Genomic DNA, 17,171 nt, shown 5'->3' with positions numbered 1-17,171 from the left:
ACCCTATATACAGTCTACTTGGCCTTGCCCGACTGTAATATCAAGATGTATACGTGAAGTAACTGTTCTTATTTGCCATTATTCATTATGGGCTTTTACTTAATTTTTGCAGGTTCCTTAGAATGTCTGATTTTACGCGGGAGAATAAATCAACCCATGCCGAAATATACACTCAAACAATTTTTGCAAGTGGTGCTTTCTAAAATGTGTACAAAGGAAATTATAGCAAAGGAGAAAGAGCTAGCCAAGAATGCGTCTGCAAGATTTTCAAAGCCGGAAGCGTCTTTGAAGCATCGTATTTCCAGGCCGAGCTTAAAGTGGTTGCCAAAGCGCTCGAGATTGTCAACAGGTTTAACAGAAACAAAAACATTGACCAGTACATTTGGCTTAACCAGCCAGCTGTGTGGACTTTTATTACCGATGAAAGAAAGGGGGAAAAGATGATGATTGAGCCCATGATTACCAATTTTGAAAAGTTCAACTCTAACACAGGATGGACTCCAGAAGAATCATCTCCTTGGATAAATGCCATGCAAGCGCTCAGCCACTTTTCCAATCACACAACCAATCGCCATTTGCGACCTACAAGGTGGCGTCTACAAGGATGGCTTTGTTTTGACTGATCCTGTTATTATGTCAACTAATCAAGAATATGGACCAACGGACCTCGGTGCTCATGGAATTTCAACATTTTTTGCTTCTCATCGATGCAACAAATATTGTAAAGCTCATTGGCTGATCCCGCACGATCAAAAAATTTATTTTACAATTCAAAAGGGATCTGCCATGGTCCTCCCTGGTCGCCAAAGTCGTGCTGCTCTAACCTGTCGACTACCAGGTTTATTGGAAAATTTGTCCATTCAAGAGGAATAAACTGATATTTCTTTCATCGACTTAAATTTGTTTATTTCGCAGTTCATTCAAATTAATGGCAAATAACAGACGTAAAATTTCTGCTCTTGATGCTCAGCCGAAAACATTGAAAAGAATTTTTTCATGTATTAATTCTACTTTGCCTTAAAAACTTTAACGTTTAAATGGCAAAGATACAATTACACTTATTAACGACTCTATTGTGGGAAAGATAAAATCAATTTGCTACAAGTGTTAGCTGAATGGCAGTATAAATACAAAACTGATTCTTGGTCATGGACCTTATCCTGATTTATTGCTTTACTTTTACAAGAGTTATCTCAATTGGTCTGGATTGCAGAAGAAGCAGGAGTGGTAATTTTAATTACACCTTTCCTTTCATTCGAAATAGCTCCAACCAGGCGCTGTGGGTCCTAAAGTCGTTGACATAGAACATTAAATTAACTAGCACACGGACGTTTTCTTATTACTTTCTATCTTGCCTAGAATACCCCTGCCTCTTCCAGCTGTCCGATTTCGTGCAACATCATCAGGTTCTTGGCGCCCAGACCCAAGGACTTGTGTGTTTATGGACTGATGTGGTAAATTGTCAGCCTTGTCTATCGGTACCGGAAATTTTGCCACTATGCGATGCAGTTTCAAGGGAACCTCTGATTTACACGAGAGAGGAAATCGGACGTCTAAGGTTATACGATTTGTTATTTAATTCTGCTCTTAACAAAATTTCATTATTACCTTTATGAATAACCTGGTATTCTTGTTTGCTGAACAAAATGGCTTCCAGTTCCACTTACGTTTTCCCTTGTTTTAGTCGTGACGTCACCCTCTCTTTCTCTACATGGCAGTAAGTGAAGAAAAAAAACATGGCACCGAGTCTAGTGAATTGATTAGAGGCAATTGGTTGAATTTTTAGACTTTCCTACGCTGGCGAAGTCGTTCAAGTTCTTTTTCACGAAATTCTTTACGTTTCGACTTAGATAAACCTTGTGGAATACTGTGAGAGAAACAATTCGAAACGTAAACAAAATATAGAATTGATTACAAGTCGGAAGTGCTACCAAGGTAGATGGGATTCGAAAAGCAGGCCCTGACGTGCTTTCCCAGGATTCCTGATCTTCTATTTCACTGGGCTCACAGACTTCAACCGGTAACAATTTTGGCTGGGAAAATTTCGAGGCTTCGGCTAGAAACAAGTAAGCAATCAAATCAATCAATAGAAAGAGTTCGTGGGTAGAAATTAGTTGACAACATACATTCCCATGTTATTTTAAAGGCCTCCTTTTCAAGTCTATGTTCGCAGTTGGCGACATGCGAATCAAGCTGACTTTTTCGTACATAATGCAAATGCCAGAAATCACACTGAACAAAATCGTGGTTGGTAGGAAGATTCTGTAAGTTTGTAGACAAACAAATCATTGCAATTTCTCGTTTATACTGAAATGTTTGAAAGTTAAGGAACATAGGGTAGGTAACTTACTCGCTTGCATTTGATAAGATGAGCTTGGAGTTTTCTGGCTTCAACGACGTGGGCTGGATCAAACGGACAGGTTACTCGATTCATGTTTCAGTATAACTACTAGTTGAATATTTATATCACTTTCACTTAATTTAATGGTCGCTTTCGGCACTGCATTAGTAAAAAACGGCTGGCTCTGGTGAAGAAATCTTTGCTTTAACGAAAAGGGGTTAATTCTGTCTTTTCAAACGTTGATGTTGAGGGCTGTTGCAGGGGGAGAAGGAAGGGGAGCTAGAAGAATTTCAAAGCGTCGTATAGAGGCGGGGTTTACTAGTAAAAAGCTCAAGGTCAACAATTAGTTTTCGTGCGTTTGCGTCGTTTTTCTATCTATGATTAATTTTGGTATTTACATTGAACTCATTCACACGGCAAAGTAAACTCGTAAAATTAAAACTTTCAAAACAAGTCGTTATATTGGTACAGATTAATTTATTTTCATTTCAAAGCTCAAAAATTAATACGATGATACACGGACCTAATTGAGAATCGCAACCAGAAACACAAAAAATCGAAATACCACAAATCTGACAAAACAAAAATTAACTTTCTTCGCAGATTTCTAACCTTGTCAGCATCATTTTCATTGTCTATCTGTACTTGCTTGCCCTTAAATTAAGCCCAGATCAGGTGGATTATTTGGCACAAGTTGCATCATTGCAGAATGCATGAGCATACATAACGATCACAGCAAGTCATTCTTAATTTAATACATTGCCATTCGCAGTAGCACCTCGGCGTAATGCAGACGATTCTTCACTATTGTGTATACGCTGTATGTGTCTGTTCGCTAAATAAGACGTTTCCTCGTTCAAAGACATAAACTTGGGGAAATCAGGTTATGATGAATCGTTCGAAAACGTTGGGTGATTGCGATGAAATTTACCGTGAGGTCGCCGACATCCATTTACCACCAGGAATGGGGATCGATCTTTGCTGTCAATGACGTCGTACAAACGCATGGTTTGTCAAATTTCATTATGTGCTGAATTTTCTCTAAATTATTTAAACTTGCAGATGTATTTTAAACACCATATGTAATCTTGGGTAGCTCTAACAATGGAGGCTAGTGAAAAAGAGTTCAACCTGACCCGGAGGTTTTCTGTCCTGCATGTCAGAGGTAAATAAACATTGTGGTAGTTAAACAAAATTCATGTAAGCACAGTGGGCTTTCAATTGCATATATTCACATTAAAGGTTTTTCTAGAACGGAACCTTCCCACACTAAGGTTGTTTGTCATGTATTATAGGACATGCATGAAAATTGAGTGTTATGCAAGATAAGTCATTAATAGTATTAAACTTCTTTAATCTTTCCTGTTCTGTGTGTGACAATTTCTCAATTATCTCAACAAAAAAGTACTTTTGATTAAACTATCCATTAATCTTTTTTTTTTTGGTTGGGGGTTATAGTAATCTAATAAGCTATATATGGATGGAAATATACTTGACATAGCTTCATGAACAAGTATCCTGACATTTAATGGAACATGCAGAAGAAAATTCTGTGAAAGAGGTAACCCAATTAAAATGAAAGGGGCTGTTTCAAAATAAATTCAACAAATAATTAAATATATTTTGGATAAGAGACTGATGGAAAAGTTCCATCTGAAAATTTTGGAATTCCTGAAACCAACTCCTCTAGAAAATTTCAAGCAATCAAGCAATTGGAGAATTATTTTCTATGAAAAGGCCATTAATCCAGGAAATGAGTTGAATGACATGCAAGCATTTGTGACAGTAGCAAAAAATTCTAATGGAACATGGTCCCATAAAAAGTGATATTCAAAACTGGTCTTGGACGCACTATTTATTATGGTAACTGAATCCGCTACAAATCCCCCTAAGTCTCCATTGTATGCTATAAACAATACCTTCTAAATGCGGCGTAATTTTTTCTTTTTAGCCTATGAATTTTTTTTGTGGACTGTCGCTGTGACACTGATTTAATTACCGAATTTTACTCGTTTGATTTTTTGTTACTCTTGATATTAACAATCTTATACATTTTTCCTTCCCATAATAAACTACTAGTGAATAAAATAAACTGTTATTTGTTAGATTTTTCAAAAATTTTATTTTTCATTTAGGGTTAACACAGGATACAATGCGATGTGTACTACAAGCAGCACTACAGTTGAATCAAGCGATAGAAAACGAGTAGCGGCTGCCCTCATTTGCCCGAGTTTTATCCCTTGTTGAACATCATTTTTTGGTCGGCGATCTTCGCAGAGGAGATTCATGGCTTCGATCAAAATCACCGCAAATAGGTAAGTACCAATCGGAATTCAATGAATCTGCTTGAACAGGAACTGTTTGTAGGCTGCCGTAGGTAGTTTGACGAATATCTAGCCCGTTTTGCCATTTTGTTTGTACTCTCAAGAAAGAGGAAAGGGTGGTATTTCAAAGTCATAAAGTAATGGATGGATAAAACTACACGGGTATGTGTCATTACTGGATGTCAGAAGATCCATTTGACTCGCGAGAAGGTGATAAAGCATCATTCCCAAGACTCACTTGGATGCCGACCGGACAATGACACACACGACGTTTTATTTCATTACTTGTGACTTAAAAGTAGTCAAGCCACTTTTTTTACCTTTGAAATTTTCTTGTTGTCATGTTTGTGTGACCGAGCTAAGGTGAAGTCGCTCGATTAGAATCCGCTTATAGCCAGTCTTAGTTAAGGATGTATGATGGCGATCGCGCACTTGAATTTTGGTTTCCATCTTCGAGGAAGAGGAAGGGGTGGAATTTCAATGTAGTCAAGTAAATTCCCGCGCAGGCAGAACTAGACGGGTGCATGTAATTACCTTATGTCAGAACATCCCAGAGTCCAGGGAAGATGACAAAACATCGTTCCAAAGACTCACATGGACGCTAACTGGGCAGTCACATGCACAGCGCTTTACTGTACTACTCGTGACTTAAAAGTCAAGCCAAAGGGTTTAAGAAAAGTTGGGACCCATCTTCGAGGAAGAGGAAAAGGTGGAATTTCAATGTAGTAAAGTAAATTCCCGCGCAGGCAGAACTACACGGGTGCATGTCATTACCTTATGTCAGAATATCCCAGAGTCCAGGGAAGATGACAAAACATCGTTCCTAAGACTCACATGGACGCTAACTGGGCAGTCACATGCACAACGCTTTACCTTACTACTCGTGACTTAAAAGTCAAGCCAAAGGGTTGAGAAAGGTTCGAATCAGAGAGAGTTCGAAATGCATTAACAATACTTCTGTTGATGGGCAAGTCGAACCGATGTCATGTCGAGCCACTCATCGTATGTGCGGCGCGAATGGCTATTAGATATAACTTCGTAGCCATATTTAATCGTTTTGAAGATAGCTTCATGCCTTTTCTGGTCGGGCGAGTCTCGATGCTTGTCGGGATGATGTATTAGCGATTTTGCATAATATGCCGACTTAACCTCGGTCGTTTTAGCGTTTCGCCCGACCCCCAAGAGTTTATAGTAATCAGGTCCGACTTCTTCGACATCCTTGTCAGCGCCTTTCTCCAATTCTTCGTTTCTTTGTTCCAATTGCTCAATAAGCCTATCACGGTTTTCGAGCAGTTGTGCGTGAAAATTGCGGATTCGGCCAATGGTGTCGTGGCTGTCGATCAGTTGTTCGTAATATCGAGTTGAGGCCTCGGTTTGTCTGTGCAGTGTCTCTTTCAGAATGCGGTTAGCTGCTTCCATGCCTAAAAGTTTGCTCGTACAATCTTCGAGATGCGTGGCTAGTTGTTCAGCCTTCTTGCGATCTGAATAGGCGGCTTTGCGAAGGATTTGCTCTTGCACTCGAAAGTCGTAAGAAACCTTGGAATAGTTAGCAGCGTATTGGGCCTTTGCCTCCTCTAGCGCCGAATGGAGCCGAGCTTTATGTTCCTTCTCAAGGTGGTTGCGTAGCTCAGTCATGGCGGTTTCGTATTGGACACGTTGTTCGTCCATTTCGAGCTGGTGTTGCTTAACCATCCTTTGTACGAACACCTTGTTTTCCGACTCAATGACGTTCAGCTGTTTGGCATGTAGCGCCATTGCGTGCTGCATCTTAGCTTGTTGGTGGGCTAGCTCTAATTTGCGTTGACTCTCCTTATCCACCAGTTCCTTTTCCAAACAAGAGATACGTTCTTCATTATCCTTTCGACGAATATTGAGATTCCTGATTTCCTGCTGCATTAGACCGGCCTTAGTTGAATACTGTTCCTTAGAAAAGAGCACGTCTTTCATTTCTTGTTCAGTCTTCCGCAGATCACATTTCATCCTGACTAACTCGTTTTGCAACTCGATGTTTTGCCTGGTGAGTTCCTCACGGGCAGCGCTGGCCTTCATGGCTTCCAATTTCATGTTGTCGTTGATTTCTGCGAGTTGTTTGTTAGCCGAATAAATCATCTCCTTCTCTTCCATCAGGTCAGCAAGCTGAACCTTCAGCGCTCCTTCGTTGCACTCGTTTCGGATGCTGCAATCATCATCTGTCTTCGATACTCGTTCGACGACACATTCCAATTCTTGGTTCCCAGCAGAAAGATCAAACGGGTCTTCAGAGTGATTCTCCGTGCCAAACACTGCTCTAACTTCCACAGGGGCACATTCGACGACAGGTTTTTCAGGAATACCTTGAAATATGAATTGCCACTGGTAAACGAGATAGGGTACAACAGTGGAAAAAGGCATTTTCAAAAAGATTTATATCACTTTGGATCACGTTGAATCACTTGAAATCAGGTGGGATTTCTGAAAACGTAGCTATTTTTGTTGAATCACATCCGCAGGTGTATGCTTTCAGCCAAACATACACTGCTTGGCATTCCCTGTTTTTGAATTTTTCACATGTGCTTTTTTTTTATTATGAACTAAACTGATGTCAGTCAGAAACATTTGTATTTTAAAAACATGGTTCAATGAAAACAAAATCAATTGCATAAAAGTAAATGTCCGAAAATGGTAAAAGTAAATTTTGTATGCGATATCGCGATAGGACGATTACGCGTCATTATGCAGAAACTATTGTTGCAGGGCGCGGGGCCTATCTGACAGTTGGAAGCAGAAACACAAGAAATCGAAATACCACAAATCTAGGAAACAAAAATTAACCTTGTTCTCAAATTTCTAACCATTTCAGCATCATTTTTAATGTTTATCCCTACTGCCTTGCCCGTAAGTTAAACCAAGATCAGGTAGATTATTTTACGCAGGTTGCCATGAGAATAATGGTCATACATAAGAATCAGCAAGTCAGTAATTCTTAATTTTATTCATTTTCAATTGCAGGTGGCAACTCGGCGCAATGCAGACGATCCTTCATCATTGTGTATGTAGTCTCTTCTGAAAGTAAGACGTTTCCTCGTGCAAACAATTTACTGTCGGAATCTAGGATGTGACGAATCGTTAAAAAACGTTGAGTGGCTGCGGTGAAATTAACCGTAACGTCGCCGACATCCACGCACAAGGAATGCACATCTACCGTTGTTGCCAATGCCGTCATTCAAATGCATGGGTTGTCATATTTGATCATGTGCTGAAAAACCTCTAACGTATTTAAACTTGCAGATGTATTTTGAACACCACATGTAGATCGTCCCTGCTAGCTCTAGCTATAAAAGCTAGTGAAAAGCAGCTCAATGTGACTTGGACTCCTGGAGGTTTTTTATCCTGCATCTCATAGGTAAATGACCATTGTGGTAGTTCGACAAAATCACTTACTTTGAAGTAAGTGTGGCAGGCTTTCAATTGTCTTTATTTTCGTAGAATGTTTTTCTTTCACTGAATCATTCACATGTTATGCTTTTTTACCACCTTCTAAAGGACATCCATGAAAATTGAGCATTGTGCAAGGTAAGTAAATTTAGCTTTAAACTTCTTCAATTTTTCCTGTCTTGTGGTTAATCAATTTCTCCATTTTCCTCACTTTTATTGATCCTAACATTCATCCAGGACAGGAACGAAAAGTAGCCCTGTTGGAAAAGGTATTTTTGGACATTAAAGTTAGGCACTTCATGAGGTTTTCTTCTATAAAAATCTTTTATTAGTTGATTGTTAATTCATCATTTTGTCTTTAGGTAATAGTAATGCAAAACTTGCTTCCCATCCATAGGAAAACATTCAATACGTTTTTTTAAACAGGTAAACAGGCAAAGTGTAAAGATATAACACATACTTGATTGTCATTACATTGTATGCAAGACAACATAAAAGACCTCCTTTTCTACCTCGAGGTTATGGTTTTTACGAAGAAAAGAGGCTGCAGAACGCCTCTGACGTAAATTATGGCCGTTTTTCCATCATTTGCTTCCAGCCGTGACCGGTCATTTTTCCCGTTTCCTGAACGCGGATGCAGTTGAGCATGACGGTAGAAAGTTTACTATATCGCTGCTAGTTAACACTTCGTCATCAGTCGGTTGCCTGAAACGTTACATTGTTCCCCAAACAGTGGCTCTCGTGAGTATACTTCAAGTTCATTTCAATCTCCATTCAAATTTGATTCTAGTTATATTCTGTAGTTGTTTGGTGAATCTAAATGTATATAGTTTAAGTTCATTTTCATCGCCATTAAAATTTGATTCTAGTTCCATGTTTATCTGTTTGGTGAATTAAATGTGTTGAAAATGAACAAGTAAGCAACAGGTAGAGACGTTATGGCGCCTTGCATTTGCCATGAGAAAGTGCCAATAACCCTATCCTACAAAGCATTATCTTTGCTTTTCGATTGAACTCTTTCGTCATTTCTCGACTGTCGAGTCAAACCAATTGTCTAACCGTTAAGACTCGATTTTCTCTACGTTAGTTGAGATAATTCGTATGTTCTCTAAAAGTTTTGTGAGCATTTGCGGAATCGTACACAATTTGCCGAGAAGCATAAGCCCATTTAATTAGTAGAATACAATAGTTAAGTTTTTTTTTTACTAGAACTAATTGGCGTTCGATAAACATGCATAATATAAAATTTCGATGTCATGTTTGCATACCATCTATACATGATGTAATTAATTGCGTTGCATTTTATCCAGTGGCTCGTTCTGCTGTCACGGTCGCGCTGAAGTAACTACACCATTTATACGACTCTCTGGGCCACTCCAACAAAATGAAACCGGTACTTTCCGAAATTGAGTTTACATGTCAGATAAGCTAAATGTAACTTATAGTGCCATTTGTACTTAGAATCTTCCTACCGTACAACGTATTGCAATGTTTGATGCCGAATCCGTCGCCGATGCCCTTCATAAAGCAACAACTGACTCAGACACTGACGAAGAAGCCTTCACGACCATTTTTTTGCCATCGAAAAAATCGGGAAATGTATAAAGCAGTGATTGGAGTAGGAACTAGCGAAGGGAGAATGGTTGTCTCGGCAACGGAACTAATCAGGAGACACTCGAAATGAGCGCTATATACCAACGACGTAAATTTTCTAGTTTTTAATAGTTCGTTTTCTTAATAAAAATTTAAATTTTTTAGTATACGGTCATCCCGCGCAAGACGATACTAAACGAGATACTTTTGGAGACTTCGACGCGTTGCTTCTTTCACCTGTTCAGGTACACGAGTACCAAACGAACCCTTTGCTTAACTTCCTTTCCTACAACAGAACAAAGATTAACTTCTTTTTTAAAATATGATCTTAGGTTCAAGGAGACGAGACGCAGATGGCCTGTGTGGCGCAAGCTAAACCGACGCCTGCATTTGTTTGAAGCCGGTATACTAAAACTTATGATGACTCCTACTATTAGCTTATGCAGCTGTGTGTTTTATATTTATTTACTACAGTGATATTATTGACATTTTAATGTATCACGTATTTTAAAATATTCAGGAGCGACCAAACTAGAAACTGATGAAAAAGTTTTCTATTCCATTCTAACAATCCTTGGCTGGGGTCAATTACGTCACACTATTGCCGAATATGAGACTATGCATGGCCTCTCTTTGGAAAATGCCGTGACAAGCGAATCTTCCGCCAACGCTCGACGGGGTATCTTAGAACTATGTAAGAATTCAAGCTTAAACTTCCTCAATGTCTCACTTGTCTCATTTCAAAATTTTAATGCCAACAGTGGAGCGTGTCCAAAATCGACCGGGAGACCTCGCTGAGCGTTTATACAATGCTCTAAAACGATTAGGCACCAGCGAGTAAAGCTAACTTGATCTAACGTAGGTTTTTTTAGTTTTCTTTAACTGAAAGTAATCACCAATTGGTTCTTTCAGTCGCCACCTTATTCTTCCTATCATCAGCCGCTGCGATGTTGATCTGGGCAACATTAAAAGAGTACGAAAAAAAAAATTCGGCACAGGTCTTCAAGCTGATGTTTCGGTATTGCTCTTTTCGTATTGTACTATGAAAAATATTAAAATAACGCATGTTTAGGACCATACGTCTCGTGACTGTAGAAAAGCTCTTTTAACACTTAATGATTGAGAACTGGAAAAACATTTGTGCACAGGAAACTGCGCTACTATAAAATAAAATTATATTCAAAATTACTTTATATTGAAAGGTATAAATCGGTCACTTGGAGAGAGCTTTGGTAAGTTTGCTCCGCCGTAGTAAGACACGATCACTTGGCTAGCGAGAAAGCTAATGGCATTTTCAATTTCCTCTGGATACCAAAGTGGAGTCAGAAATTGAAACTATATCGATAAACAAACACAAAGGTGAATTAACAATCATTCAACGTTAGGAGTATCAGAAGGAGTTACCTCACTGATTGAATCACTGGTGGCGCAGAAACTACACTGTTGGCCGAACAGTTTGAACAAAGCTTCGAACACGATTTGTTCACCTTGCCGTCGAACGCGGAACGAAAAAACGACTCAGCCCTTCATTGGCGTCCAACCGCATTTGCAGTAATGACAATTGTTATCAATAAAATTACGACGACTTAAAAGAGTAGTTTAAGAAAAGAGAACTATCAATGTTTACCTGACACTGGAATCGAACTTTAGCGAAGTAAGTTGCAGAATGCCATGGCCATTCGATAGACAGCGGAGGAAGTTCTGTGGGCTCCAGTGTCCAAAGATGTCCATGGAATGCCAAGAAAGGCTGAAAAAACCAACGAAAGGCGCTCTGCCAGAACGTCTCCAATCCACTAAGATAGAAAATCAAGAAAGATTAAATACGGTCGCTTAAGCAAAAAACTAAAACATACTAGGGCATCGGTTTCCATCCAGGAAGAGCTACAAGAGCAACAGATGGAGGAGGCAGCGACCATTTGATAAGGCGACGGGTAGATGGGATTGGAGTGTGCTGGATAGTGCCACCCTGGACGTAATTTGTCAGATAGTCATGTGATACGAGGATAACTGGAACAAGCTCCACATTGACCAATGGAAGACTGACATCGACGTTGATAAAATGGGTAAGCACTGACTGCTCGCTAGAAATTTACAATGAATCCATCGAGATGCCACTGTCCGAAGCATGTTCATATTCAGAGTCTAAAAATGGAAGAAATAATGATCTTAACGATGAAGGATCAATTGAAACACAGCATAAATCATAAAGAGAACAATCAGGAAGTTACCTGAGCAGACGCTTGAATAATCGTGGAAAGACATGCTGAGAAAATCAGGTATTATTGGAGAGATTCGAACTCGAAGTGAATGGGATTGTAAGACGGAAGTAACTAAATTAACTGTAATACCTGAACAGACGTTTTATATACAGGAAGATGTCTTCTGGACAGACCACTAGGAGCGTGTCGGTGTACATCTGATGTAATCTGTTTCCCCTTTAAGTTCTGCGCTCTATGTCTTGCACGGATCTTGTTCTCTCCGGTGAAGAACCGCAAACAAGGAGGTTGCGGGTCACATCACAAACCTGTTCCAGACGATACCCCTGGGAATACACGAGCTAGGAAGTGATCGAATTGTGTTATGTCTTCCGAATCATCTATTTCCTACCTGTCCGTTTGATCTGAATGAAAGGCAAGGGGACAAATCCCAATGAAACATACTGCATAGACGAGGCATCTATAAAAAAAAAAGCTGTGACTCATCTTAAAAAACCGCCGAATGTCATAGCTGACAGTGCCGTGCGACAAGTCTTTTTTTCTTAGGGTATATTATTGTTAAAAAATTATCTTTACTATTGATGCTGGTTTTTTGTTGTAAATGAAGCAGACACGGAATGAAACTTACCATCTCTTTGACTTTTCACAGTTCCTTCGGTACGTGTCAACTGTCAAGCTCTATTTGCTGATAAAACATTCGGCAACTGTAAGAGGGAAACATTAACTATCACTAGCTACCGGTTGATCACTATCATCTAGCAAAATTCTCGAGGTATTGCCATTTGCATAATCGAACAAACCTACTTTTTTGTGTTGCTTCAAAACAAAATTTGTGTAGGACGTGGCCTAATATTTGTAGAGATGTTTCAGTCACTGATCGACGAAAAACGAATAAGCCTCTCAGCGATTTATCAAATTTCAAAACAAGGAATTGTAATCTGAACATTCTTCTCGAATAGGACGTCCGTGTTACTAGTATTACGCCATTTTGCTGCGCCATGGCAAAACAGGGAAGCACATAGCACAGTGCCTCAAGTGGCAAGTTTGTCAACAAGTTATCAAGGCCAACTGACTGGGTTGAAAACGTATCATTTGCTTCTGAAACGCCAGACCAACGACATCATATAAACGTCGAAGTGCAAGTGGTAAATGTAGCACAAATTTTAAGTAAATTGGTTAGCCAAAACTAAAAAATTACTAAACGATCCAGTAGTGTCTCGTAATATTCGTCCTTGTTATTTGCAAACTTACCAGATAACTGCATGGATTGTTTGGTTATTACTGGCTAGTGTGTTACGACCCAATAGCGCCATTTTGAAGTGCAAAACCGCCATATTAGAACAAACATAGGTTCTAAAATAAAAATTTTCAAGTCGGAAAACGCAACACTTTTTTGGGCTCATGCTGAGTAAGATCATTCGGGTTTATCTGTTTTGTTTTACTCATTCTTTTAAGCCGTATTTTTGTGTTTGCTTAGACGTTGACAACGTGTACATGGCGCACTCTGAATTCCAACATTAGTGACTGGAACTTAATGAAACCTTACGGATCTGGATCTAGGCCTTCGATACCCTATATACAGTCTACTTGGCCTTGCCCGACTGTAATATCAAGATGTATACGTGAAGTAACTGTTCTTATTTGCCATTATTCATTATGGGCTTTTACTTAATTTTTGCAGGTTCCTTAGAATGTCTGATTTTACGCGGGAGAATAAATCAACCCATGCCGAAATATACACTCAAACAATTTTTGCAAGTGGTGCTTTCTAAAATGTGTACAAAGGAAATTATAGCAAAGGAGAAAGAGCTAGCCAAGAATGCGTCTGCAAGATTTTCAAAGCCGGAAGCGTCTTTGAAGCATCGTATTTCCAGGCCGAGCTTAAAGTGGTTGCCAAAGCGCTCGAGATTGTCAACAGGTTTAACAGAAACAAAAACATTGACCAGTACATTTGGCTTAACCAGCCAGCTGTGTGGACTTTTATTACCGATGAAAGAAAGGGGGAAAAGATGATGATTGAGCCCATGATTACCAATTTTGAAAAGTTCAACTCTAACACAGGATGGACTCCAGAAGAATCATCTCCTTGGATAAATGCCATGCAAGCGCTCAGCCACTTTTCCAATCACACAACCAATCGCCATTTGCGACCTACAAGGTGGCGTCTACAAGGATGGCTTTGTTTTGACTGATCCTGTTATTATGTCAACTAATCAAGAATATGGACCAACGGACCTCGGTGCTCATGGAATTTCAACATTTTTTGCTTCTCATCGATGCAACAAATATTGTAAAGCTCATTGGCTGATCCCGCACGATCAAAAAATTTATTTTACAATTCAAAAGGGATCTGCCATGGTCCTCCCTGGTCGCCAAAGTCGTGCTGCTCTAACCTGTCGACTACCAGGTTTATTGGAAAATTTGTCCATTCAAGAGGAATAAACTGATATTTCTTTCATCGACTTAAATTTGTTTATTTCGCAGTTCATTCAAATTAATGGCAAATAACAGACGTAAAATTTCTGCTCTTGATGCTCAGCCGAAAACGTTGAAAAGAATTTTTTAAATGTATTAATTCTACGTTTCCTTAAAAACTTTAACGTTTCAAATGGCAAAGATACAATTACACTTATCAACGACTCTATTGCGGAAAAGATAAAATCAATTTGCCACAAGTGTTAGCCGAATGGCAGTATAAATACAAAACTGATTCTTGGTCATAGAACTTATCCTGATTTGTTGCTTTACTTTTACAAGAGTTATCTCAATTGGTCTGGATTGCAGAAGAAGCAACAGTGGTAATTTTAATTAGACCTTTCCTTTCATTCGAAATGGCTCCAACCAGGCGCTGTGGGTCCTAAAGACGTTGACATAGAACAATAAATTAACTAGCACACGGACGTTTTCTTATTACTTTCTATCTTACCTAGAATACCCCTGCCTCTTCCAGCTGTCCGATTTCGTGCAACATCATCAGGTCCTTGGCGCCCAGACCCAAGCACTTGTGTGTTTATGGACTGATGTGGTAAATTGTCAGCCTTGTCTATCGGTACCGGAAATTTTGCCACTATGCGATGCAGTTTCAAGGGAACCTCTGATTTACACGAGAGAGGAAATCGGACGTCTAAGGTTATACGATTTGTTATTTAATTCTGCTCTTAACAAAATTTCATTATTACCTTTATGAATAACCTGGTATTCTTGTTTGCTGAACAAAATGGCTTCCAGTTCCACTTACGTTTTCCCTTGTTTTAGTCGTGACGTCACCCTCTCTTTCTCTACATGGCAGTAAGTGAAAAAAAAAAACATGGCACCGAGTCTAGTGAATTGATTAGAGGCAATTGGTTGGATTTTTAGATTTACCTACGCTGGCGAAGTCGTTCAAGTTCTTTTTCACGAAATTCTTTACGTTTCGACTTAGATAAACCTTGTGGAATACTGTGAGAGAAACAATTCGAAACGTAAACAAAATATAGAATTGATTACAAGTCGGAAGTGCTACCAAGGTAGATGGGATTCGAAAAGCAGGCCCTGACGTGCTTTCCCAGGATTCCTGATCTTCTATTTCACTGGGCTCACAGACTTCAACCGGTAACAATTTTGGCTGGGAAAATTTCGAGGCTTCGGCTAGAAACAAGTAAGCAATCAAATCAATCAATAGAAAGAGTTCGTGGGTAGAAATTAGTTGACAACATACATTCCCATGTTATTTTAAAGGCCTCCTTTTCAAGTCTATGTTCGCAGTTGGCGACATGCGAATCAAGCTGACTTTTTCGTACATAATGCAAATGCCAGAAATCACACTGAACAAAATCGTGGTTGGTAGGAAGATTCTGTAAGTTTGTAGACAAACAAATCATTGCAATTTCTCGTTTATACTGAAATGTTTGAAAGTTAAGGAACATAGGGTAGGTAACTTACTCGCTTGCATTTGATAAGATGAGCTTGGAGTTTTCTGGCTTCAACGACGTGGGCTGGATCAAACGGACAGGTTACTCGATTCATGTTTCAGTATAACTACTAGTTGAATATTTATATCACTTTCACTTAATTTAATGGTCGCTTTCGGCACTGCATTAGTAAAAAACGGCTGGCTCTGGTGAAGAAATCTTTGCTTTAACGAAAAGGGGTTAATTCTGTCTTTTCAAACGTTGATGTTGAGGGCTGTTGCAGGGGGAGAAGGAAGGGGAGCTAGAAGAATTTCAAAGCGTCGTATAGAGGCGGGGTTTACTAGTAAAAAGCTCAAGGTCAACAATTAGTTTTCGTGCGTTTGCGTCGTTTTTCTATCTATGATTAATTTTGGTATTTACATTGAACTCATTCACACGGCAAAGTAAACTCGTAAAATTAAAACTTTCAAAACAAGTCGTTATATTGGTACAGATTAATTTATTTTCATTTCAAAGCTCAAAAATTAATACGATGATACACGGACCTAATTGAGAATCGCAACCAGAAACACAAAAAATCGAAATACCACAAATCTGACAAAACAAAAATTAACTTTCTTCGCAGATTTCTAACCTTGTCAGCATCATTTTCATTGTCTATCTGTACTTGCTTGCCCTTAAATTAAGCCCAGATCAGGTGGATTATTTGGCACAAGTTGCATCATTGCAGAATGCATGAGCATACATAACGATCACAGCAAGTCATTCTTAATTTAATACATTGCCATTCGCAGTAGCACCTCGGCGTAATGCAGACGATTCTTCACTATTGTGTATACGCTGTATGTGTCTGTTCGCTAAATAAGACGTTTCCTCGTTCAAAGACATAAACTTGGGGAAATCAGGTTATGATGAATCGTTCGAAAACGTTGGGTGATTGCGATGAAATTTACCGTGAGGTCGCCGACATCCATTTACCACCAGGAATGGGGATCGATCTTTGCTGTCAATGACGTCGTACAAACGCATGGTTTGTCAAATTTCATTATGTGCTGAATTTTCTCTAAATTATTTAAACTTGCAGATGTATTTTAAACACCATATGTAATCTTGGGTAGCTCTAACAATGGAGGCTAGTGAAAAAGAGTTCAACCTGACCCGGAGGTTTTCTGTCCTGCATGTCAGAGGTAAATAAACATTGTGGTAGTTAAACAAAATTCATGTAAGCACAGTGGGCTTTCAATTGCATATATTCACATTAAAGGTTTTTCTAGAACGGAACCTTCCCACACTAAGGTTGTTTGTCATGTATTATAGGACATGCATGAAAATTGAGTGTTATGCAAGATAAGTCAATAGTATTAAACTTCTTTAATCTTTCCTGTTCTGTGCG

At 39.1% G+C, this 17,171-nt stretch overlaps 4 protein-coding genes, 1 long non-coding RNA gene and 3 pseudogenes across 5 annotated transcripts; 4 read left to right on the top strand and 4 right to left on the bottom strand.

The window, feature by feature from the left end:
- Positions 1 to 122: 122 nt before the first annotated feature.
- On the top strand, positions 123 to 899 carry LOC130696733 (alpha-protein kinase 1-like; annotated as a pseudogene).
- A 1,053-nt stretch (positions 900 to 1,952) lies between these two features.
- LOC130696807 (gametocyte-specific factor 1-like) lies at positions 1,953 to 2,617 on the bottom strand (the record flags this gene model as incomplete). Its single annotated transcript, XM_057519914.2, has 3 exons — positions 2,351 to 2,617; positions 2,127 to 2,262; positions 1,953 to 2,056 (listed from the first exon to the last, which is right to left on the bottom strand). Coding segments are annotated over exons 1-3 (324 nt in total), but the record flags the coding sequence as incomplete, so codon positions are not given.
- A 2,993-nt stretch (positions 2,618 to 5,610) lies between these two features.
- On the bottom strand, positions 5,611 to 7,056 carry LOC130697053 (dnaJ homolog subfamily C member 7-like). The gene has a single exon (XM_057520166.1). The coding sequence runs from the start codon at positions 7,054 to 7,056 to the stop codon at positions 5,611 to 5,613; it is 1,446 nt and encodes a 481-aa protein (XP_057376149.1).
- Positions 7,057 to 9,463: 2,407 nt separating this feature from the next.
- On the top strand, positions 9,464 to 10,513 carry LOC130696416 (uncharacterized). Its single transcript, XM_059495387.1, has 6 exons — positions 9,464 to 9,472; positions 9,541 to 9,678; positions 9,838 to 9,917; positions 10,005 to 10,075; positions 10,193 to 10,366; positions 10,434 to 10,513. The coding sequence occupies exons 1-6, from the start codon at positions 9,464 to 9,466 to the stop codon at positions 10,511 to 10,513; spliced, it is 552 nt and encodes a 183-aa protein (XP_059351370.1).
- Positions 10,514 to 10,857: 344 nt separating this feature from the next.
- LOC132087987 (uncharacterized) lies at positions 10,858 to 13,201 on the bottom strand (annotated as a pseudogene).
- Positions 13,202 to 13,579: 378 nt separating this feature from the next.
- On the top strand, positions 13,580 to 14,356 carry LOC130696408 (alpha-protein kinase 1-like; annotated as a pseudogene).
- An 80-nt stretch (positions 14,357 to 14,436) lies between these two features.
- On the bottom strand, positions 14,437 to 16,080 carry LOC130696415 (gametocyte-specific factor 1 homolog). Its single transcript, XM_059495404.1, has 7 exons — positions 15,810 to 16,080; positions 15,586 to 15,721; positions 15,390 to 15,515; positions 15,252 to 15,345; positions 15,081 to 15,166; positions 14,815 to 14,982; positions 14,437 to 14,745 (listed from the first exon to the last, which is right to left on the bottom strand). The coding sequence occupies exons 1-7, from the start codon at positions 15,891 to 15,893 to the stop codon at positions 14,711 to 14,713; spliced, it is 729 nt and encodes a 242-aa protein (XP_059351387.1). The 5' UTR covers positions 15,894 to 16,080; the 3' UTR covers positions 14,437 to 14,710.
- On the top strand, positions 16,067 to 17,130 carry LOC130696422 (uncharacterized). The gene is made up of 3 exons (XR_009002640.2): positions 16,067 to 16,808; positions 16,863 to 16,965; positions 17,043 to 17,130. It is a non-coding gene; the product is annotated as an uncharacterized LOC130696422 (long non-coding RNA).
- The last annotated feature ends 41 nt before the right edge of the window (positions 17,131 to 17,171 follow it).

The sequence above is a fragment of the Daphnia carinata genome, chromosome 5 (genome assembly GCF_022539665.2).
Source record: "Daphnia carinata strain CSIRO-1 chromosome 5, CSIRO_AGI_Dcar_HiC_V3, whole genome shotgun sequence".
In the NCBI taxonomy this organism is placed as follows: Eukaryota; Metazoa; Arthropoda; class Branchiopoda; order Diplostraca; family Daphniidae; genus Daphnia; species Daphnia carinata.
The sequence above is the reverse complement of the archived record's forward strand: the minus strand, read 5'-3'. Positions and strand labels throughout refer to the sequence as shown.